This window comes from Histoplasma capsulatum, genomic scaffold (assembly GCF_000149585.1).
Source record: "Histoplasma capsulatum NAm1 scaffold_10 genomic scaffold, whole genome shotgun sequence".
NCBI lineage: Eukaryota > Fungi > Ascomycota > Eurotiomycetes > Onygenales > Ajellomycetaceae > Histoplasma > Histoplasma mississippiense.
This window is the reverse complement of record NW_001813973.1, coordinates 635,404-658,622: the sequence shown is the minus strand read 5'-3', so window position 1 is coordinate 658,622 and position 23,219 is coordinate 635,404. Positions and strand designations below refer to the sequence as shown.

Below are 23,219 nucleotides of genomic sequence, written 5' to 3'. Positions count from 1 at the left end.
TTTATGAGAAAAAAAGAAAATGCAAACATTCAAACATGCTGCGTTACAACAAATAATGAAATTTAAAAAAAACAGAGAGGGAACAGAAAAAATTCTGCAAGCGTAGCCCGCACCCCGTAGGCACGTACCTTGTGCGTTAATCCGCATAGAGGAAAAATAAGAAAAAAGACAAAATCACCAAAAGCTACACCACCCAATGTAATGTTGGCAAAGATTTTCCACACTCGTAGCTTGGACTAACAACTTATCCACCTGGTCGGAAACATTCAGCTCCTCTGTCGATTTGAAATCGCGTCCCGTTAGCTTCTCCTTCACTCGCGAAAGAACCTGGAGAGCTCGTGCATTCTGCACTTCCCGTGCTTCATTGGGCACGCCCTGCTGCGCGTCAAGGATGCCTCCTTCAAGAATCGATGGGCGTCGTCTGGAGAAATTGCTGGGTTGCACAGGATGTTCGACGCTTATTTCGTCGGCGATAGCTTGGCGGCGGTCCGTGGGGAAGGATGGTCGAGCGGGTGATTCCCGAGCGCCTAGGCGCCAGTTTATGAGGGGATCGTGGATGAACTACGGATGGGAGTTAGTAATTGAGGCTGCTTGATAAGAGTTGCAGAGGTGCGAGCATGATACTTACCGCTTCCAATACGGCCATCAAAGACTCCTTGTTTTCTCGGATGACTCGCATTACAGCCTCACAGGTGATGTGATAACTACCCTCGATATTGCTAACCTCCATAGCAAAGGTGAGCATTCGGGTAAGACGGAATGGAACACGTTCAGGATATTTTTCACGATGCATCGCAATTTCGAAGCAGTCGCCGAAATCAATATGCACGATTTTGCCGGTAATGCGATCGAGTAAAAGATTTGACGGGTGACGGTCGCCCAAGCCGAGAATATATCCAACCATGGACATAACTCCAAGCGACCTGGTATAGTTCGTTCGTCTCTCAAGCCAAGATTCAGAACTCTTGCTTTTGAGCCAAAGGACTCGGTATAGATCTTTCCCAGTCGTGTTGTCCATGGCATATCCAAATACTTCAACCTTTTGCATAAGCGTTAAGTTGTCATAATCTGGGGCCATTTGTAGCATAATACGATGCTCTATATTAACTAGAATCCGTCGGCTTTCACGGTATTCTTTGATCAGAGCGTGCAATGTGTCAGTGTTGCAAACCCACCCAATTAAGCCAGAGTTCTGCGATAGTGGAATAGCGGGGAAGCGTTGAATTGTGAGATGGCGCTTGAAGCTTTCACTGTCATGATCAAGGAGGGTATTTACAAGTCCGAAAAGTTGCATGACACGCTCATCTTGCCGGATGTCCTCGTGGCCCTTGAGGACGTACATATATGAATTTCCGTCGCTACCTTTCAATGTCATTTTGCGGGGTCGTTTCTTGGTCTGCATCACGGTGGACACTGGATCGAAGCTCATGATTCTAATCACAGGCTTACCGCTCTGGTACGTGCCAGGAACAGCCAACTCAAGGTCAACGGCGTCCTTAAGTTTAGGGGAGACGTATTTCAGGTCTAGAGTAGACAGCTGAGGGAGCTGACGAGCAATTTTCCGGAAGACAGTGTAGTATAGATCCCAGGCCTGGTTGAGATCACCTATAACTCCTGATTCGCGGTAAAGAATGCAAAAATGCTTGGCCTCTGCAAGGTCACGGCCAAATGCCTGAGCAAAGGAAACTTCCCTAAGCGTTTCGGCACCCTTATCAAGCATATCATGTAAAGGTGCCAATGTCGCAAACATCCCTTCGACATTATGATCTCCAAAGTACAATCGAGAAGCTTCCTCTAAACCTTCATGCCAAAGCTCGTGCCATAAGACAGCGACACGAATCAACTCGTGACTGACAATTTCCGCTTGTTCAACAAGCCTGGGGCTATGTTGCCTCATACTATCCATAATATGCGTAGCAGATTGAGACCGTCTCACAACGTTAGATTTCGTTGCTACAGTCAGAGGATAAACCAGGGCCTGTGGGTGGGCTTTTCCAACTTCCGCAAGTAATCTATGGACAGATCCCCTTACCCGTGCATTCGGCTGATTGATACGTGCGATGAGCTGAGGTGTGACCTCTAGCCATGTATCGACGCTAACTGAAGAGAATCCTTCAGTGACCACACCGCTTACTTCGGCATCGCCACCATGGTTGAACCAAAGGGTGAGAAGCCTCAAAGTGTCTTGCAGTGAACTTGTCGACGACAAGGAAATAGAGCGGAAAAAACCTCGAATAGCAGGAATGACATGTTCAAGAACCATGTGATGGGGAACGAAGGTTTCCCGATTTGTTTGAGCGCTCAATGCGTTTACAACCTCAAAATTTGTCAATGCCCAGGCGTGCCACGCTTTGTAGGAGTCAAGATTATATTGTGTAGCTGCTGAATACGAATTCAAGACATCTCGTACTCCTTCTGAAGTCCAATCTCCTTTTTGAAGTGCTGTTTGCCATTCACCTTGCTTCAAATAGCTTTTTGCCAGTAGTCGTCGAAATTTACCCATTTCACCGATATGTTGACGTGCAGTGGCCAGGTCAGGATGGTCGGTAATGCCATTGACAAGGCCGGGCCTGTCTGAAGAAGCATGCTCACCATGAGCGATGAGAACAGAGCTATATCGCGAGAATTCTTCAGTCAACCCAATAGTGAATTCCCGTAACATCTGCAGTGCCTCTTTTTGGCGTCCAGCAGTCCAGTCATACTTGAGTCGAGCGTATATAACCTCTGGTGGCGTCGGTTGGTCTGATCCCTTACAACTTTCTAAGGCGCTTAGAGAACGATCTGCCAGACCCATGCGATTTGACTTGCGGCATAAATTCGCAAATTTGATCCACATATCCAAATTCTCACGAGGACATACGACTAAGGCTCTTACTTTGAGCATGCGTTGCCATACCTCGACGTTTTGCTGGCAACCAAGGAGTCGTTTATTCCATGTTTCTTTCATTGCCTCCTGTTTCTCAGGATCACTAGCGTTCTGCTTATATGTGATTATTTCTTCGAGTTCTGCAAGCATTTGAACACGAACAACGACGTTATAGGCACGGTTATAAGATTCTCCCAGCAATGCCGAAAGTTCAGTATCCAGGCCATTTCGTGCTTTTTCAATGAACATCGCCGCTTCGTCGAATTGATTGCGATGTATAGCCAGAATCGCACCAAAAAATGACCGGTCAGGAGTTTGTTCTTTCATTACTCCGATATATGAGTCCATAAGCTCCCATTGGCCACGGCCCCAGGCCGCGCCCGCAGCAAGAGGCGCCATGGCCTTTCGATGTTCATTGGAGGCTTGGTTCCACTTTTCCTGAGCGAGATCAGAAAGCATTTTCCATTCACCGAGTGCATGCAGACAACGCATCTTTCCCATTGTAACATCGAATGAATCTGGGTCGATAAGCTCGCGCCTCTTATACGCAGCCAGCGCCTCCTCCCAACGTTGTAGCTTGACGAACCACGTTTCCTTGAGCTCAACATCTCTGTACGCCTGAGCTTTACGAAGAATACCAATCGCAGCATCTGATTGTTGAAGTTGATTATTAATGCTGATTAATGCCTCAACTGCGCCTGAATTTTGATCCTGTTCGAATTCCAATTCCTTATAATGAAGAGCTTTGGCGAAGGCGTGGCATTTTCCGGCATACTTGCCGAGGGTTCGGATGTCGATATGCAATGCCTTGTCGTCATGTTCCATGAATTCTGCAAGATTAAGAAGGATCTGTAGGATATCGGGGGGGAATATTCTGGGATGTAAGCGCCATGTCTATAGAGCGAACAAGTTCTTCCTGGGTACTGGCCATAGAGTTTCATTCCAGCTAAGAAACGAATGCAGCATTAAAAAGATCCTTCGCAAGAGGCTGGTAAATTCCAGCTAAACTAGCACAAGCCCGAAGAGCGTGGGATGGGGATTCCTTCAGGAGCTCAACACTAAATCTTCGAATCCATTCTTGCCAGTCCTCCCGAGTCGATTTTTGAGATGCATCCCATGCATTCTTCAGATGTTGCTGATTAACTAGGATTTTCTTTTGACCGACATCGGCGAACGTAGCATCATCACCAAGCGCTCCATAGTGCTCGTCAGGGTTTAGATCTTGAGGGAGTGGATCCCCCTTCTGTAATTTTGAAACAAGAACTTGGTAGTTGTGATGATTTATTTGATGGGTTTGAATAATTTTGTTCATGAGCTGGATGTAGTTGTTGAAGTCCTGCCCTAGCTGGAATATAAGCGTGCAGATACAATCCAGGGCGGTTTGCCGTAGGGTACGGTCACCACCGGCAATCACCCTTGACAGTGGATGTATCATAAGAGAAGCGAAATCGGACACGTTGACCTGTCGGGAAAGCTTTCCCAAGGTCTCAATAGCGGATTTTCGAATTCCCGGAGGACCTTGATTTTTGTCAAATAAACGAACAATGGCCGGAACGATTAGATGCATATATTCCTCCCCGCTCGGCCCAAATATCAAAAAGGTGTGTAAAATTCTTTCTGATGGCTGCCGTCTTGGTGTATTATCCTTCTCTAAGGTGTCAAGCATAAGCGGGATCAGGCCTGCCAAGTATTTCTTGAATTCTCCTTCCAAGGACTTTGCAATTGCCTCGACAAGAGATAATATTGTGGCTTGGACTTGGTAAGAGCAATCCCAGAATTCACGGATGACCTCAATGATTTCTGGCAAAAAGGTTCGGATGTGTTGTCTGACAATGGTCACTATGATTGCTAATTGGTTGAAATAAGATTCAAGCCGACTGGTGGGAGTACTTCGAATAACGGAGAGGAAAGAAGGTATAATTTGCCCTAAGAATGGCACGCATTTCAACCCCAAGGTTTTGAATATGGTAACAATGGCATCGATAACAGCAGAGTGGTATTGGGAGAGAGAACTTTCGTTGAGGATATTTTGAAGGAGGGTGTTAATAACGACAGTGGGATAATACTCATCGTTAGAGGGGGTGAGGCCTTGCATGATAAGGGAAACGTCCGATACCGTTTGGACTTCATTTACGTGATGGATATCGGGCGAGGATTCAATTATTTGCTGGTGTTTGTATGGATCCAAAGCGCCGAGGATACCAAGCAACTTTATAGTCTCCTTTCTCAGAGATCCAGTTTGTTCGGTTTTTATAATGTTAATCAGGACAGCGAGGAGATTTGGATATTCAATATAAGGCTCGATGACATAACCAGCATTACTTGCAAGTTGGCCTAGTGTTCGTAATGCTGCTTCTCGCTTAGATTGGGATGATAAATCCTGAAGTGCTTCCAGGATAATGGGCATGAGCTGCGGCAAATATTGCTTCATATCCTCACCACCGACTGTCGCAAGTTCACCAATGGCTTTCAAAGTTGTCGATGCAACTCCAGCATTTGGATCAGTTGTTTTCGGAAATAAAGCTTTCACCATGGGGTCAACATAGGATCGGACGAGTTTCGTAGCATTCGCAACAAACAAGCTGATTAGTTGCGCGCTTTCCTCCTTCTGGCGAGATGTGGTAGCAAAGCTGAGTCCAGTCAACAAATTCACCAACAATTTCCTTAATGGAGGAAAAACGTATGCCGGATTAACACTGGAAAGACGTCCAATAATACTGATTGCAGCTTCCCGAACCGAAAATACTTCGTCATTCACTGCGAGGAACAGGCATCGAACATTTTCAGGTTTGGCTATATGACGGTCGAATTTCTGATCTAACGACTCTAGGACGATTCGACGAATTTCTGGATCTGGATCTCCCACTCCAACAGAGAGGAGAGTATCTATGACTTCACTAACAACTTGGATCGAGTGACTACTAGTCTGATTAATGATAGGGTCGTGGACAAAAAGTTGACAACACGTTAACGCAGACGCTTTCCGGATTTCCGGATTGTCCCTATGGACGAAATTAATAGCAACGTCACGAACAAATTCGTTCAAAATATGCCCTATAAAAGTTAGGTTCGAAGTTGAAAAAATTTGAGGGGTTCACAGTCGTCGCTGAAACTCACCAGAGAAGTCAAAGCTGCCAAGCGTGTGCAATGCAAGGGCAATTTCACTGTCGGTTGGCTCCTGCAGAAAAGCTCCATAGTCCTTCGCAAATGAAGGCATTGGAGGTGGGCGGTTTTCCGGGCAGCCAAGAGGCCGGAATGGAGAGCCCGACAGGACTATGCTTAGCATGTCAAGTAATTTTTCTTGAATTGTTGCCTTGATTGGAGGTATATAGTGCGCCATATCTACCAAGGCCTGCGTAAGAGACTCGCTTAATCCGCATGCGAAAATTGGGTCAAGTAAGGCCTCCATGTATTTGCTAAGCGTTTGTCCGACAGCCAGTGATAACATGCTGATGCACTCGAACATCGGACCTTCATTGACTGCTGCACGGTTACGACTAGAGGGAATATTAGCTGAGTGCCAATACAAAGATCAGCTAGTTTGTTGTAGCTTACGCTTTCATTGTTAACCCTTCCCGGATATACACAATAATCCCATCAAGAAACTGCCCGATAGAATTACCCACGGCATTCGCGATTTTTCCGATGGCAATGAAAGCAGCATTTCGCTCCTTATCCCGCTTTAATTGTGCTTGTAAATATATCATGAATCTATGTAGGTATACATTTGTAAATTCCAGAGGCGCATATGACGCTAGAATGGGGATGGTAAGGACGACCTGTGTTCGAATCTTCGGATCACGGTGGTCTTTGAGGCGTAGGACTATTTCACAGGCATTTCGATAATGCTCATTCATGAACATAGCACCTTTCAAGAGGAGTTCTTTCAAGGTGAGAAGCGAGCCATAAATCCAGTCAACATTACTGGACCTTAGGCCCTGCAAAGTCTCCTCGTAAATTCGACCAAACCATTGTTGACGGACCTGGACATCCCTCGCTGCTAATATTTCAAAACACTCGCTAACGGCTTCGGCAGAGGTCTCACGAATGAGAACTTTTGGATCTCTCAATGCCACCCAGATAAGCTCGAATATCTGTGGGACGAAGCCGTAGAGAAGAGTCGGTGAACCTTTTGCAAGCTCCCGGATGACTAGGACCGCAGCAAACCGCCTATTTTCTTGTCTTTCGGACTGTAGCCATTCCAATGCGGACTGAATTTCGCTTTCCACTAACTCCGCAGTCAAAGCACCACCAGGTTTGGCCAGACGACCGAGTGAGCGCGCTGCATATATTAAGACTGTGTTATCGTTGCTCCGTAGTGCACTTCGTAAGTAGCTGGCGAAACGGGTGGTCTTTTGAGCAGCATCGACGCCATCAAAGTCGATCAACCTATCGAGAGCAAGAAGCCCGCCAATTTTCTCATTTGCATCATTTCCGGTAACAACAAGTTGGGCGATACGCTGAGAGACCGCATTGTAATATTCGATGAACTTATCCGGTGGCAGCTCTATATACGATGCAAACCGCATGAATCGTCAGCAAATCTCCCACCTCAGGTCAATAAGATCGCAGTTTAAAGGGTAGAGATGGGAGTAGAACCTCTAGAGACAGCGATGACATTATCGTGGAGTTCGTATGATGCGCGGGAGCGGGTTTCTTCGTTCTTGGATTTCAGTTCGTGGAAAATGCGCTGGGCCGCGTCTGTCCCTGAAGCTGCCTGCGCCATGATGGGCAACTAATTTCGAGGACTAGCATGTGGCATTTGCCTCATGTGCAAGCTAGTTATACGAGGATATACATCAAAGTTTACTGGTGCTTCCATAGGTGAAGAAGTCCCTGTTAGTTTTGGGGTGTGAGAGAGTTGTCGTTGCGTGTTGACCGATATCCAGCGATGAGGCTAAAATCCCGTGACTGAGGGCAAGGGCTTGCTCCATTTTCCGATGTGAATGATACTAGCATCAGAAATCCAGTCCCTCTCATACAAGCATATATTATATTAAGCCAATCTTTAGGGTACAGCTTTGTGAAATATTATCACAGACATAAATTCCACGATTCTTGGACCTGCTTTTATGTGTTTGAGAAGGGTGCTCAAACCTCTAAAGATACTATAATTGTGCGTTAGCGGTTTATTAGACCAACCGTACGAAAATCCTCACCTCAAATACCATCTTCAATTCCAGTCTTCTTGATGACACTCCAACCGTCAGCGGATTAAAAAAGCGCTGAGGCAACAATGGCAGTCAGGCTGTCTCCAACTGCGAATTTGTTTCGCAAATCTCGACTATTTGCGCTTCCCCCAACCCTATCCCCTCCAACCCAAACTGCATCCTCCAGCCAAATCACCGAATCCGATACAGCTACCATTCCTTATCCTATCCGCGCTGCAATCGTTACCCCAGATTCTTCTCTAGCAAGGGGCGATTGGGGCCTCAAGCGACCCCTACCAGCAAAGTCCACGATACAGAGTTCATCGACGCCCGTTGTTCGCATCAATGCTCTCGACACATTCGAGCATATCACCGATTTCGAATCTGCTGGAGACCATGTCAAGACCCTAACGAAATGGCAGGAACTTTCGCTGCCAATATCTCTACCCAAGAACAACGGAATTGCGATACAGGTTGGTGGGGGAAATCATGAGAGCGTTTTCGAATCTAGAATCGATAATACACATCAAACTCCCAACGCCGCATCCCCTAATTCTAAGAGATTCAGATTTGGCGGACCGTGGCTAGCTGGTCAAACAGATATTGAATTCAATCGGTATCTAACATCCGTCCGCCGCCGAAAGCCAGAATTTATGAAGACCCTTCGACAGCTCGTTGCGGAGGGGAAATTAGCCGATGCGAGACGCAAAGCCCGGGAGGGAGGGGAAAATCTTGACGGTTTACAAAGTCCCTCAAGTATCAGTGAGGAGGAGTTCCAGGCCGCGCTAAGAACTTTGAGAGCCGATCCTACAGCTTTGGGACCTATAATTTCCAAATTTTTGGACCTACCTCCGCCTCCTCAGACACCTAGCCACCGCATCCATCTTAGCAGTTGGAGTTCAGCACCCTCCGAAGCTTCATCTGCCGAGTATGGCCGCCGGGGGCCACCTCAGACTCATCCTTCCGCAGGCTTGTCCTATCTTCGCACGGGCGCTCACATAGTCAACCACCCCGTTGTTGGGCCACAAAAGCATCCCCGACCCGTTCCGGCACGTATTCTTCGACCAAAACGCCGACACAGAGGAAATGCTTACAAAGCTGTAGTTGGAGTAGGAGGTATAGTCACAGAAGACGTCAATAGTCATGCTTTTAAGGAGCACAATGGCCCTGGGGGGATCACCGATTTTGACCCTGATGTCCCTGGAGGAGCTAAGTACTGGGTTCATCCCGTGCGTGCCTCGGTGACCTCAGAAGGCAAAATCTTTCTTGCAATTGATCGAACATCAGATACTGTTAAAGCGCTTCATGGCGGTCTCCCTGAAAGCAGAGCCGCTACCGGACTACGTACGTGGCACTCAAAGGACGTTCGAGGAGTTAGTCCCGAAAAGGTCTGTGAATCGGGGTACGGCGGGAGAAACCATAGGCAGCAGCCCGCAAGACATACTAAACATCCTCAAAGAGTCGAAAGAGTCGAAGTCGAGTTCTATCTGAGATATAACCTCTGAACTGTACAATACAACGAAAGGTTAAGTTGTTCTTTTATTTTCGCATCATTCCTAAACATATTTCTCAGAACCTTCTGTAGATTTCTTTGCAATGGAGTTTATTTTTTCTTTTCTTTCTACATATAGGTGTACAATATACAGAATATAGTTTTATAAGTAGTGTTTAGCTTTAAAAACATTTCTTTTCGGTCACGTGATATAGGGCACACAACCTTTTAAACCAACATCAAGAATTCCAGCTGCTTTCTTTTCCTCTCCTCGTCCCGCCCACAACTTTCGAACCCCAACCAACACATCAACAACCGCAAAAATGGGTCGCGTCCGCACTAAGGTAAGAAAGGATAGCTGAGAGATCCAATTCCCTACTTTTACAATTAAGGGAATCGTTCAGTCGCTAACTGCGACCTCAATAGACCGTCAAGAAGTCCGCTAAGGTCATCATCGAGCGTTACTATCCTAAGCTCACTCTCGATTTCGAGACCAACAAGCGCATCTGCGATGAAATCGCTATCATTGCCTCCAAGCGTCTTCGAAACAAGGTGTGCTACGCCAAGCTATCACACAATGAACTGATAACGGTTGGAATTCTAAACCTTTACTTTGCGTAGATCGCCGGTTATACCACCCACTTGATGAAGCGTATCCAGCGTGGCCCCGTCCGTGGCATTTCCTTCAAGCTTCAGGAAGAGGAGCGTGAGCGCAAGGATCAATACGTCCCCGAGATCTCTGCTTTGGACGTTTCGCAGTCCGAGAGCGGACAGCTGGATGTCGATGCCGACACCAAGGACCTGCTCAAGAGCCTTGGTGTAAGTTTTTCAAAAGACGGTGCAAACTTTTGCGCACTATTTTCTAACTTCTATTTTTCTGGTTTCATTTAGTTCGATACCCTCAAAGTCAACGTTGTCCCAGTCAGCCAGCAGACGACCGATAGCCGCCCTCGCCGTTTTGGCGGTGCCCGTTAAATTCTCCCCGTTTAAATGGAAAGAATTGTTTGTTAATAATGGTTTTAATCTAAAGATGGCATGCAATTACGGAATGAAAGGCGTTTTTCTCCCTCGTTTTATTTCTATATTTAGTCGAGGACCGCACGGATTGAAAAAAGGTGGGAAATGCGACGTGGTGATTCACTCCCGTCAATGGATCTATCCCATAAGTCTTTTTTTTCTTTTTTCCTACGAATTCTCATATTGCATGTTAACGCACGACAAAACCAGAAAAGCAATATAAAGTATATCTATTCTCAAGACAAGGTGTCGCTGATTCTTCACGGATGACGCTTGATTGCCAATATTTGTTCTTCCGTTTTCTCTTCCGACGTTTCCCCAACGTCTGTCAGCAGGTTGGTGGGATAACGCCGTGTGCTACTGTAGCCTGACTATTGCTTCAGCCTCTGAGGCATGAAGTTGTTCGAATTGACGAAAAAGGTAGGTCTGTGATCAATTGATACATCGATTGACACATACTAGACTCAAAAATGGTTGATGTAGACGCTATCCTTATTCAAACACAAGGCCTCCTTGACCTCCTTTCACCTCCTTTCACTCTCTCTTGTAACATCCCTTGATAGTGGGCTCTAGAATAGTGTCCCCTCAAAATGCCCGACTCAATGCGAAACACGATATGGCACGTCTTAAATTGTAGGGAGGATATCATCATCTTCGTTATCATCGTCATTTGGCGCATCCCGCCTCGCGTTACCAAGTTGTCTCGTTGGCTTAAAGCCTTCGATCGAGCCACCATTTAAATCTTCCGCGCGGGAGGACGGAGGTTGAACCATGGCAACTGCAGCTTCCAGATGCGGAGAATGTTGTTTCTCAAAAATATTCACACCAACCCGCCCAGCATCCAGCCCGCGGTGATGCGGAGTTCCATCTCCCCTTTCCATAGCCAGCACACCCTGACCAGGTTCATCATCATCATGGACCGCCAACCGACCCATTCCATCCATAATCGCCTCGGGTGCTAGACTCTTATCACTAATCACCAGCAGGCGCATAGCCTCTTCGACATCATTCGCCATCTCTACCTGATCTTCCTGCATAACCTCCCTTTTCCCTTGTTCACTCTCCTTCCCCTTCGTTGTATTCTTCTCCCGCCTCGCCCGTCCTTCCTCCAACAGCAAAATCTGCTCCGTCGGTGCCTGTCCCAGCGCGGCAGGTGTCCTCTCCCATGCCGGTTGCTGAATCAACTGTACACGAATATACATAGCCCGCTCCGCACACTCGTCTGAACACCACTTCTCAATCTGCTCCTTCGGGACAACCTTCATCTCCTTTCCGCGGCCGCCAGGCCCGCTTCCCTTCTTCCCCCACAAAACCCTGAACCTCGCCCGGGGATCTTCCTTCCGATGTTCATTAGCACAAAGCGCGTAGCCACAGCGGCCGTCAATGTTCCGCTCTAAGATGAGATTGTCATAGTCGGACGGCTGGAAAGGGATGAGGGCTTCTTTGAAAGCTTTGACGTCTTCGGGGAGCGGGGAAGATGCTAAGGCAATTGGGGAACTGGGAAAGGAGAGGAGCTCTTCGATGCGGGAGAGGATGATAGCCTCAGTGTCTTTGCGGGCTTGGATTTGACGAGCGTGGTGGAGGGCTATAGCTAGATGACGAGGGTCCGGAGCTGGTTTGCGGTGTTTAGTTACGGCTTTCCACCTGGTAGAGGTGGTTGTTGTGGTTGTTGCTGTTGCTGTGGGAGAGGGATTTGTGTTTGCGGACAGCGAGGCTTCTTTAGCGAGAGAGGCGTGGATTGAGGGGAGGGATGATTTCGCGTTGGAGGACTCTTGAGGCGCGAGATTGTTGGACATATTGTCCTGTATATGCTGGTAGGAGACAGAAGCGGATCAATCAGTTGCGGGAATGTGGGCTTAATTTTACTCCTTTTTTTGCTTCCTCTTCCCTCTCTTCCTCGACCAGTTAGCCTCTTGATGGGTCGATACGACGAGGTGTAGGTATCAATATCAACAGGAGCAATTTTTTCTGCCCGTCAGAATAGGACAGGAATCCAACACAACCATGCTGCGAGCAGCTAGTTGGATACCATACACCATTCAAGTTTCCCTGGGGAATAGCTGTGGAGGTCTCACTGTTGTTCCAGTAGCTATAGGCAGAGATGTCAGCATTGAAAACCAGCAATCAAGCAGGAACAGAAACAGACATCGCCAGAGGGGTCGATCTGCTCGTCTTGGGGCATCTACGATGTACGTCGGTGGTGGAAAGTGGCGTGGGCGCCGTCAACTAAACGACGCGCACCAGCCACAGCTTACAAACCGCGCCGCCACTCGTTCCCTTCATCAATGTAAAGTACACAAAGTGGGCTGTCGACACTCCCGCTGTCCCGCCAGATACCACCTGCATTCCTACGTTCCTTTCTCCTCTAATCTTAAATGTTTTTGGCGTAATAAACCTCTCTAATGCCGTAAACTTTCAGTTCCGTCTCTCAACTCTGCTGGTGAGCGTCCTTCTTCCCCCCCCGCTTGTCTTGACCCCGATTAAGTACTCTTGTTTAGAGATGATATTTTAGCTGCCAGCCAACCTTGTCTTCGCTGCTGACGTGGTTTAGGCTTCATGAAGTTCTACTGTTTCAGCCCCTAAGCATATCCTGCGCAACGAAGAATCCTTAATCAAATAATTCATCCTCTGCGGAAACTTATTTTGGTGCTTTGTTGATGTTCTTGTTGCCATCTGCAGCCTTGGGTTCAAAAAAGGGAACAGCTGAAGTCATCGGCCCCGCTAACCCCTTAATTGCTTTGTCCAGCGAGAAACCGAAACTACGCCCCGCGCTCCTCACATTCCTTTCTATTTATTCTTTTTCCTTTTTCGATTCCAATTCAGTGCCTTTTTTCGCGAGGTGAATACAGTGTCCAACCAAATGTCCGGGGTTCCGTTCACGGTCAAGGCGGTGTTTGAATACACATCCGAGCACGAGGATGATCTTAATTTTTCAGTCGACCAGATCATCAAGGTAACCGCGGAGGAGGATGATGACTGGTATTTCGGGGAATACGTGGATGGGTCGGGTTCCAAGAAGGAAGGCATTTTCCCCCGGAATTTTGTGGAAAGATATGAACCTCCCGCACCGCCTCGACCTACAAGGCCGTCGAGGCCCAGAAAAGAACCAGAACTTCCCGTTGCTGCTACCGCTCCTCCCACGGAATCCACTCTCGCTACTGCCCCTGCACCAACATCCCCTAGGATCCAAAATGAACGAGCTGAACCAGAATTTGAAGAAGCACAAATTCCAAAGGCAGCAGCGGAATCTCCGCTACCTCCAGGGCCACAACCGGTGACAGCTGCCCAAGCCACTTCTATTACGCCGGTTGCTCCACGTTCGCCAGAGCCCGCTGAGGTTCCACAACCAGTGCAAAAGTCAGCGTCGAAGGGTCCGCCTCCCACAGTAGCGGAAAAACCTACGGGTTCCTCATTTAGAGACCGTATCGCCGCATTTAATAAGCCTGCAGCTGCTCCTATTACCCCATTCGACCCGAATAAGCCACCTTCATCCGCCTCTTTTATCAAGAAGCCGTTCATTGCTCCTCCTCCGAGCAGAAACGCTTATGTGCCACCGCCTATGGAGCAGCCACAGAAGATATATAGAAGAGAAGAAGACCCGGATATTGTGGAGCGTAACAGCCATGATAAGCCCCCATCGGAGCGGCCCATTATATCTGCAGATACACCTGATGGGACAGAAGACCAGCCAAAGCCTACAAGTCTAAAAGAGAGGATTGCACTGCTACAAAAGCAACAACTTGAGCAGGCGGCACGCCATGCAGAAGCTGCTCAGAAAAAGGAGAAGCCCAAGAAACCTCCAAAAAAGCGAGTGGAGTCTCAGGAAAGGACGGAACAAGCTGGCTTTGTCCATGGAGCGGAGTTAGAAAGGACTGAAACTTCGGAAACGGCCAAGGATTCCCATGTTACGTCTTCCACCCATGAGGCACCCCAATCACCGGACAGAACGCGCTCTCCTACGCAACCCTCCAGGGAGCTCACCAGTGATACTAACGATGCGGATAATTCTGGTGCTGGAGATACCGAAGAGGCCGATGAAGCGTCTACGGGAAGAGAGGACATGGACGAAAAACATCGAGAATCGAGTAAGAAGCATACGTCACATTCCAAACAGGCTCCAGACGGTGAGGGGGAGGGGGAGGGTGAGGATGAAGGGGTGGATGAAGAGGAGGATGAAATAGACCCGGAGATTCGACGGCGTATGGAGATTCGAGAACGTATGGCTAAAATGAGTGGAGGTATGGGCATGATGGGAATGTTTGGCCCTCCTGGAGGACTGCCGCCAGCTGGCGGATTTCGAAAGCCGAAAACAACCGCGGCAGATTCCGAGAAGAAGGCTTCTGAAGACCAACATCATCCTTCTTCAATGCATGCTCCTCCCGTGCCTCTGATGGGTTTGCCGGGAATGCATTCCAAGAAGACCGCCGAGCCAAGTTCAGAAGTACGAGAGGAGGAAGAACAGGAGGTCCAGTCAACTCCCCTTCGGAGATCTACGGAGCCACCTGTTGAAGACGTCCCCAAACACCTTGCTGAAGTCCCTCCAGCCTCCTTAGAGAGGGTGGCATCTCTTCCACTTCAAGGTACTTAGACAATATGCTTCCCATTTTAGACATTGATTGATATCTGGATGATTACCTAATTTTTGATGCAGACCGGCCCACGCCCGGACAACCTTCAAATACTACAAGGCCTATTCCACCGCCAATTCCGATGGAGCCTCCTTCCCCGGTTCCAACAGATGGTAAGTTGTTCTTCTATATATATATATATATATATATATTACTTGTTTCCCTAATACTAATAAATGTTTTCGAAACTCGACCGTCCACAGTGCAATCAAGACCTATTGCTTCGCCTAGTCTCGGTAGCGAATCTGATGACGAACTCTCTGCCCCTCAAGGCGCCGGACATATGGCTTCAGATGCCTTTGACCCTTCAGACAGAAATGGTATCCCAGAGTCCCCCCGACCATCGTTCAGTCTTGAGCCATCCGGAGGTTTAAAATCATCAACTCTGCGTTCTGAAAAACGTGTCAGCCGTGGCCCACCGCCAATACCCCTTACCAATCCGCCTTTGCCTTCCCCCGGTCACACTCGCCCTCCGCCGCCTCCGCCGCCCATGCCAGGCCGCAAGTCTACTGTTGACAGCAGAATGAGTGTCTCCACTCCAACTGCCAAATCAGGAGGCATTGACAGCGAGGAGGAAGTTACTGAGTATGATGGAGATTATGACACGGACATTGCGTCTGGAGCCAAACACAAAGATGCGCTGAAGGCTCATGGGCGCGATTCAAGCTTCGATGAAGATATCGCAACCGATGATTTCTCTGCTCGGTCTCCTAGGAGCCCGCAGGAGATGCGGCCTCCTCCGCTTCCACCCACTAGCGCTCCTCGTGCAGTTCCTCCTCCACCGCCAACTCAGCCACCGAAACATGCGCGAAGATCAACAGACATGCCTAGAGGCCCTCCTCCACCAATGCCTCCCATTAAGGATCAAACTGGAAATGAGGCGGATGATGGGGAGGACTACGACCCATTCCGATATAGTGCTCGCCCACCCGTACGTCCTAGTGGACCCCCTGGCTTGCCTCCTACTGCCCCGCGAGTCGATTTAAACCTCCCAATGCAGAATCCGCCCGCTGAGGACGACGATGACGATTTATATTCAGCCTCTCTCTCTCGGCCACCACCACCACCACAACAACAGCCACTCGCTACTGAGAGGGCTGCTCCTGGGCCTCCCCCATCGTGGAACCCACCCCGACAGTCCATGGATGCACTCAGATCCCCACCTAGCGCTCGCAGATCAATGGACCTTCCCCGGCCCTCTGCAGACCAAGGATATATCGCAAATGACGTAGACTTGGGTGCCAGCTCGCTCTGGTGGACACAACCTCACGTACCGCCGCCTGTCTTCCAAAAACGGCGCGACTTACTTTTCGAAATGGAACAGTCGTCTCCGACCAACCGTGGCGGCGACACTACTGTCTCCAAATCAGTGTACATACTTTTCATGGATTACTCACAGACTATCGTAACCGTACAATTCAACTCCAAAAACCCTGTCGACGCCATCCTCGAGCAACGCCATGAACCCCCTCCCCAGCGCCTACGCCAAGATCAGCTCGAAAGCGCCCACGAGCAATTCGGAACCCGCATCTCCGAGGCAGTCACCGCGAAGCAAAACAGCATAGTTGGCGACGGCACACCGCACGGCCTCATATTGTCTCTCCTAAACCCTCTCTCCGACGCGCTACCGCCGATCGGCACCCGCGCCTACGGCTCCCTCGTCTACGCCAATCTCGCCAACGCCTCTGTGCAGCAGGTCGATGAGATCCGCGCGGGCGACATTGTCTCGTTCCGCAACGCGCGGTTCCAGGGCCATCGCGGGACGATGCATCAGAAGTACAGTGCTGACGTGGGAAAACCGGACCATGTGGGTATTGTTGTTGATTGGGATGGTACGAAGAAGAAGATTCGGGCGTGGGAGCAGGGGAGGGAGAGTAAGAAGGTTAAAATTGAAAGTTTTAAGCTGGGCGATTTGAAGAGTGGGGAGTGTCGAGTTTGGAGGGTTATGCCACGGAGTTGGGTGGGGTGGGATGGTTTGCACTGAGTACGAGGAGCTGCTGTACACGGGCCCAAATGGGGTGTGGTGAGAGACCTTACCATCGGAAGCCGGAGGGGAAGGAAATAAGGTTTTTATTTTTGTTTATTGTTCCATGATGAATTCTCCCCCCCTTCTTCCCATATTCCATATTCCATATCTATTCTTTTATTTTTATCTTGACATGTGCATATGACTTAACTTATTTTTGTTCTTTTATGTGTTGTCAGACCACCACAACACCCCCCATTATTGCATGAAAGTACGTTCCTAGATGAGCTATGTTTGATTTATTTGGGCGTTGCTTTTATATATATATACGTATATTGTCTTTGAGCGTAGCCGAGAATGGTATATCGTTATCACCTATCGTCGTACGCATGTTGATGAGGGCCGAGCTGAGGGCTACAAATGCAAGTTTTAGGTAACCGCCTCTCTTTCTCCTCGCTTCGGTTTGGTCTACTTTTCTTGTCAATATCAATTTCCATTCTTTTCTCTCTCTCTTTCAAGCTTTATCTCCCCCATCTAGTGATTATTCACATGAGCCTGATTGATATTTCACATTTCAAATTTGCGTTGGCTTCGTTATTGCTCTCTTTTCTTGTTTTCACTTCGTTGACATATATATATTCACTTGCTTTTTTTTTCCCTTTCATTGGCGTTCCGCCCTGGTGTTCTCTGTCGGGTTCCTGCTCGATCTAGCACTTGACGTAGGACCTGTTGGATATGTCCCTCGCCTATATATTATTGCCGTTACAACAAAACAGGTATATACTACCCATTGACTCTGCATTTGATAATATTTCCCCCACACAACTTTTTTTATAAAGGTTCACAATATTTCCTTTAGAAATATAAAGGAGGACTATCTTATATTTCTTCTAGCAGGTTTTAAGTTGTCGGATCAAAGGATCGGATATAGGGGATATTATCAAACTGAGCGAAGCGAAGTCTCTAAGAATCAAACGAAGTTTGACGGGGTCAAAAGTTGCTTCATTTTGTTGGCTGAGATCATTGGATGTCAATGTGTGCAACTATGTGGTTTGAACCTCAATGATTTTTATCGGGTGTACTCCGTACTCCGTAGAGAAGATTGATTTAGATAACTCTCTATTCTTACCCCTGAATTACCTGCCTACTTCCTACCTACCTACCAACCTACCTGCATGATATCCAATCAATCCCTATGAGAATAAACATCACCTATCTATCGATGATATCTAGCGATGACATCTGCCAATGATATATCAATTATGATATCAAGTGATGATGTATATTGATGCTATCTAGTGATAATATATCTAGCAAATAAATATATTGATGATATATATAATATCTAAGAGTATAGCTTTTCTAAGCGTATTGCTCCGTCCTGCTCCGGCTACATGTTCCATGAAGCTCCTGCTATAGAGTGTTGTGCCTGAGCTTTCCATTTAAAAAAAAAAAAATATTGACTATATAAATATTTATTTAAATATTGTGTTTAGAGAATAATGAAACATCTCTGCCGCATTTCAATAGCTCACACTCTGAATTATTATATACTAGGAAGCAATGATGTCAGGTCAACTGCCCTGGCTTAGTAATCCTTCCACCATATAACTTGCCACGGAGCTAGCAATCCTTCAATCAAGCAAGCTTTACACCTTCCACAAATGAATCTTGAAATCTCTAAGTACATTTTAAAACAATGAATTTACATCTACAGTAGTTGGATTTGATGATGATATTTAAGTAATATATATATATATTATATCCAGGGGGAAACCCCCTGAAAGAAATTGCATTTGTAAAACGGAGCCTCGCTAGATATCATCGTAGATATCATTCAAATAGGTGGGTCGATAAATAGGTAGGTAGATGGGCAGGTAGGTAGTTAGGAAGGCAGCGAGTAATTTTCAGGGGCGAGAATAGGGGATATCCAATTGCAGCCTAGCATTGGAGATCAGTTCTCCACTGTGGCGGAACTCGTGATAATTGAACAAATGCATTGAAAACTCCAAACTCTAATTGAACTAAAAATTTGCCCACTGTAATATCAAAATCGATTTTTATCAAACTCCGCTTCGCTCCGTTTAATGCATTATATATTAGATAAAATAGTAAGAATTTTTCAATCGATAACTTCTATCACTGCAAGGTGTATTAGGTATTATACTGTTATATTGTCTTCTGGGTTATATTCTTACTGTTACTTGAATATGATACTAATGATTTTTGATATAAAGATAGTTGATGAATACTCTGTATCAAGTCGGAACTTTTTGCAACTCATTCTGTGACTGTATTTAATCTACGGAATAATAAGATTTACATCCGTCAATTTCTTTGGAAAATACACCATCAAACCATATTATATGGAACTTGAAGCTAAATCAGCATTCTTGGCAGGTTATATGCTGTTACATGTGAAATCCCACCAAACAGCAGGCATTTTCGTCCGGATAGACCTGGACAGCGACATATAGCTGTCACTATATGGACTTGTACGGAGTTGAACGGCTCTTGCCCTACCTACCACGTCGCGGATTGAAAAAAAGCTGAGCAGCCGGAGATAGATAATCATAACTTATCGAGACGGGCTCGGGCGAAATTTTCTTATCAATCATAACTACTAACTTACTTGGTGAGTAGCTCGTTAGCTGCTAACTTGAGGACCACATTGGTTGCACTGTTCAATCGTACTGTGCAAAGTGGCTAGGTTCAACCTTACCTTGGTAATTGCATTTATGAAGCACCATGGAGCTTGAGGAGTGCCACTCCCTTGACCGAGGCCACTGCGATGTGGGGGTTAGAAGGTGGCCATGCCAGATGGCTCGATATTCAATGCTTGATGCGTTTTCTCAAGAGTCAAATGCTTTCTGATACAGCGCGAAGAGAAGGGGACCGTCCTATTCTTGACATACGTATTTCGAGAAACCCCCAAATCAGCATCATCTTTTTTTTCTTATCTTGAGGCAACTGATATCCTGCTCGTTTTGATGTCTAAGGAAACTCGTTTGAATGATGAGGACGCCCCTGTTTCCCCAGAGATAGAAGGAAATGTCGTTGATGCTGAGACGCCGGACAATCCCGCCCCTACCTCAAATTCTGAGAAGGGGCCTTCTTGTGAACCTGAGGAGGTCGCAGAGCAGGATATTCAGCGGCCTGCTGGTTCACCTGATCCGGAATCCTCATCGCGGGTGTATTCTATATTCACGCCCGCCCAGAGAAGCTATATAGCAGTCTCAATAACATTGGCAGCGTTTTTTTCACCGGTTTCGACAACTATTTATCTCCCAGCCCTAAATACTCTTGTCAGAGAACTCTCAGTGTCTATTTCTCTTATGAATTTGACTTTTACATCGTATCTTGTAGGTGGCGACATGTTCCAACCACACTCGAATCCTCCTCTACCCCCCAATGTGGATGGAGACCTTTGTTTTACAATCAATCTGGGCAGATACCACTAATTTCCGTATGCTCACTTTCCCCAATTTGATTATTACAGATATTCCAAGCCATAGCACCCATGTTTATGGGAGATTTCGCTGATACAGCTGGTCGACGACCGGCCATACTACTCTGTTTTGTCATATCCGTCGCCGCATGTGTCGGCTTGGCATTACAAACCAATTACCTTGCATTGTTTATACATCGTTGCGTGCAAGCAGTGGGAAGCAGTCCGACAATCGTCCTTGCTACAGGAGTTGTTGCAGATGTAGCAACTTCGGACCAAAGAGGAACATATATAGGCTGGATCACCGCTGGCGCCTTGCTGGGCCTGGCTATTGGCCCTGTGGTAGGCGGTGTGCTGACACAGCATCTGGGCTGGAGAGCTAATTTCTGGTCCCTGGCCGTATTCAGCGCTGCCTTTCTTGTATCGTTCGTAATATTTTTCCCAGAAACCGGGAGGCATATCGTGGGGGATGGCTCACACCCTCCTCAGAAATGGAATATCTCCGTCATTACGCACTTGGCCCGTAAATCGGTCCGCAGAACCGAAGACTCCAGTGTTACCTTTCAAGCACCGACAGACGCTCCCAGAAGGCCAAAGCTCCGCTTCCCCAATCCCATCAAGTCCCTCGTCATCCTGCGTGAGAAAGACACCCTAATCATTCTTCTAACGAACGCCATAATGATTGGCGCCTTCTACGATATCAACGTCTCCGTCACTTCCCTCTTCCACGACATCTACGGGTACAACGACTTCCAGATCGGTCTTTGTTATATCCCCTTCGGCATGGGGGCGTGCATAGGCTCCATTGCCAATGGCTTCCTCCTCGACTACAACTACAGCCGCATCGCCAGGGAACTCGGCGTCCCCATCGTACGCAACAGGCAGCAGGACCTCCGTCATTTCCCTGTCGAACGCGCACGGCTGCAGACCATGTTTCCGCTGATGTTCGTGAGCGTGTGCGCCATTGTTGCTTTTGGATGGGTGTTACATTTCCGCGTCTCGATTGCAGCGCCGCTGGTGCTTCTATTCATATCCGGGGCCACAATTACAGGTACTGTCAATACTGTAAGTACACTCCTCGTGGACTTGCATCCAGGTAAGGTTGCTACGGTGACAGCTTCAAATAATTTGGTCCGTTGTTTAGTTAGTGCCGGTGCCACGGCAGTTATATCTCCAATGATCAGTGGTATGGGTGTTGGGTGGTGTTATACCCTTATTGGTTTTATCATCGCGGCCACTTCCCCTGCTATGCTCGTTGGTATACGCTCTGGACCGAAGCGGAGGGAACAGAAACGCCTTAACGCTGAGGCGCAATCAGCAGGCTGAGGAGCGTGGAGTACATCAAATAGGTATGACCCGAGTTCCAGGGAATTGAGAGTCGACTTGGAAAACCATGGATTAACGTATATATAATGTCTGGCGGACTCATTTGTACGAAATCGTGAAGAATTGGAACAGGAGTGAGCGAGAGCAATATATTCCAAGGCGTAACGATCAGAACATGATTGATATATATAATAGGAGAATACATGAACAAGATAATCGTTATTTAGTTAATTTGTAATCATATCCAACCATACATATACTGTACATACAAGACCCCAACCTCATTGAAAAGCAAAATACGCTCGCTCCAGCGGCTGGCGCTCTGTTTCCCAGGCTAACCAGTCTGATCTTGTCGTCCTAAATGCGCATACAAATTAACGTCCAAGCCATACCAAGCCGCAAAGCAGAGCAGGTAAAGGAAATATATATCGTAGAATAGAGAGAGGGATACTCACGGCAATAATCCCATCGCATTAACCTTCCAAACCCCCAGCGCCAGCAACACACACTGCATCAAGACATACACTACCTTGACCCCCAGCATCTGGCCCTTTGTGCTCTCCGCCTCAAACTTCGCAAATGCGCTGTTCGTGTTCAGCAAACCCTGGATGGGACCCTTGAACAGCATAAACACCATCATGATGCTGAAGATTTGCAAGCTGTTGCCGGACATGTACATCATGATTGCGTTCATGGGCAGTTGCTTTGTGGGCGCCAATGCGAGTTCCCAGGCCTTTTTCAGCTTCAGGGCATCGGTTTCGGCGGCTTTTCGGAGAGCTGCGGCGCTGGTTGTAGAGGCTGATTGCTGCTGTGGGGAGGCGCGTTGCTGGGAGGGAAGAGGGATCAGTTCCTGAGTTCTATATTGTGGGTTAAAAAGGAACAGAATATGAGAGGCATACGGATTTCGTGCTGAGTTTGTTGGCGGAATAGCCTGGTGGATCGGGGATATTGGCTGTTTTCGAAGGTCGAGGAGGTGCTGCGGTGTTCATTTCTACGGCCCATCGCGGCGGAGGTGGCGGATTGGCTACAGGAGCCATTTTTGGATAAAAATTCAAATGTCTTCCGGTATTTTAACTGAAGGAATCAGTTACTGGCAGGACGGCGCGCTGGTTCGGTTTTGGGAGTCGCAGTTATTATGTAGCTATTAGATAATTGGAAGGTGAGAGGTCGAAGCTGAAAGGCTCTCTCGTTGATTCATTTCTCCCAAGTCAACCTCCCGCCTCCTGACAACAACCTCTAACCTCCCGACCAACCTCAACCACTCTTCAGCCATCCCCTCAACCTCGCCGTCCTTTATTCTAACTTATATACACCTTCCTCTTTCGA

The 23,219-nt window shown here is 47.5% G+C and overlaps 7 protein-coding genes across 7 annotated transcripts; 4 read left to right on the top strand and 3 right to left on the bottom strand.

The window, feature by feature from the left end:
* Positions 1-174: 174 nt before the first annotated feature.
* HCAG_08094 (hypothetical protein) lies at positions 175-7,592 on the bottom strand (the record flags this gene model as incomplete). The annotated part of the gene is made up of 7 exons (XM_001536935.1): positions 175-561; positions 629-3,715; positions 4,032-4,328; positions 4,410-5,920; positions 5,984-6,363; positions 6,422-7,373; positions 7,466-7,592. The coding sequence occupies 7 exons, from the start codon at positions 7,590-7,592 to the stop codon at positions 175-177; spliced, it is 6,741 nt and encodes a 2,246-aa protein (XP_001536985.1).
* A 510-nt stretch (positions 7,593-8,102) lies between these two features.
* HCAG_08093 (conserved hypothetical protein) lies at positions 8,103-9,521 on the top strand (the record flags this gene model as incomplete). The annotated part of the gene is made up of 1 exon (XM_001536934.1): positions 8,103-9,521. One exon carries the CDS (start codon positions 8,103-8,105, stop codon positions 9,519-9,521), a length of 1,419 nt encoding a protein of 472 aa, XP_001536984.1.
* A 310-nt stretch (positions 9,522-9,831) lies between these two features.
* Positions 9,832-10,483, top strand: HCAG_08092 (40S ribosomal protein S17; the record flags this gene model as incomplete). The annotated part of the gene is made up of 4 exons (XM_001536933.1): positions 9,832-9,852; positions 9,935-10,060; positions 10,130-10,327; positions 10,400-10,483. 4 exons carry the CDS (start codon positions 9,832-9,834, stop codon positions 10,481-10,483), a joined length of 429 nt encoding a protein of 142 aa, XP_001536983.1.
* A 668-nt stretch (positions 10,484-11,151) lies between these two features.
* On the bottom strand, positions 11,152-13,083 carry HCAG_08091 (predicted protein; the record flags this gene model as incomplete). Its single annotated transcript, XM_001536932.1, has 4 exons — positions 11,152-12,327; positions 12,560-12,614; positions 12,781-12,865; positions 13,050-13,083. The coding sequence occupies 4 exons, from the start codon at positions 13,081-13,083 to the stop codon at positions 11,152-11,154; spliced, it is 1,350 nt and encodes a 449-aa protein (XP_001536982.1).
* Positions 13,084-13,385: 302 nt separating this feature from the next.
* On the top strand, positions 13,386-17,137 carry HCAG_08090 (predicted protein; the record flags this gene model as incomplete). Its single annotated transcript, XM_001536931.1, has 3 exons — positions 13,386-15,105; positions 15,177-15,266; positions 15,357-17,137. The coding sequence occupies 3 exons, from the start codon at positions 13,386-13,388 to the stop codon at positions 17,135-17,137; spliced, it is 3,591 nt and encodes a 1,196-aa protein (XP_001536981.1).
* Positions 17,138-19,867: 2,730 nt separating this feature from the next.
* Positions 19,868-21,893, top strand: HCAG_08089 (predicted protein; the record flags this gene model as incomplete). The annotated part of the gene is made up of 4 exons (XM_001536930.1): positions 19,868-19,918; positions 20,119-20,310; positions 20,619-21,663; positions 21,712-21,893. 4 exons carry the CDS (start codon positions 19,868-19,870, stop codon positions 21,891-21,893), a joined length of 1,470 nt encoding a protein of 489 aa, XP_001536980.1.
* Positions 21,894-22,174: 281 nt separating this feature from the next.
* On the bottom strand, positions 22,175-22,930 carry HCAG_08088 (predicted protein; the record flags this gene model as incomplete). Its single annotated transcript, XM_001536929.1, has 3 exons — positions 22,175-22,250; positions 22,418-22,701; positions 22,793-22,930. The coding sequence occupies 3 exons, from the start codon at positions 22,928-22,930 to the stop codon at positions 22,175-22,177; spliced, it is 498 nt and encodes a 165-aa protein (XP_001536979.1).
* Between the last annotated feature and the right edge of the window lie 289 nt (positions 22,931-23,219).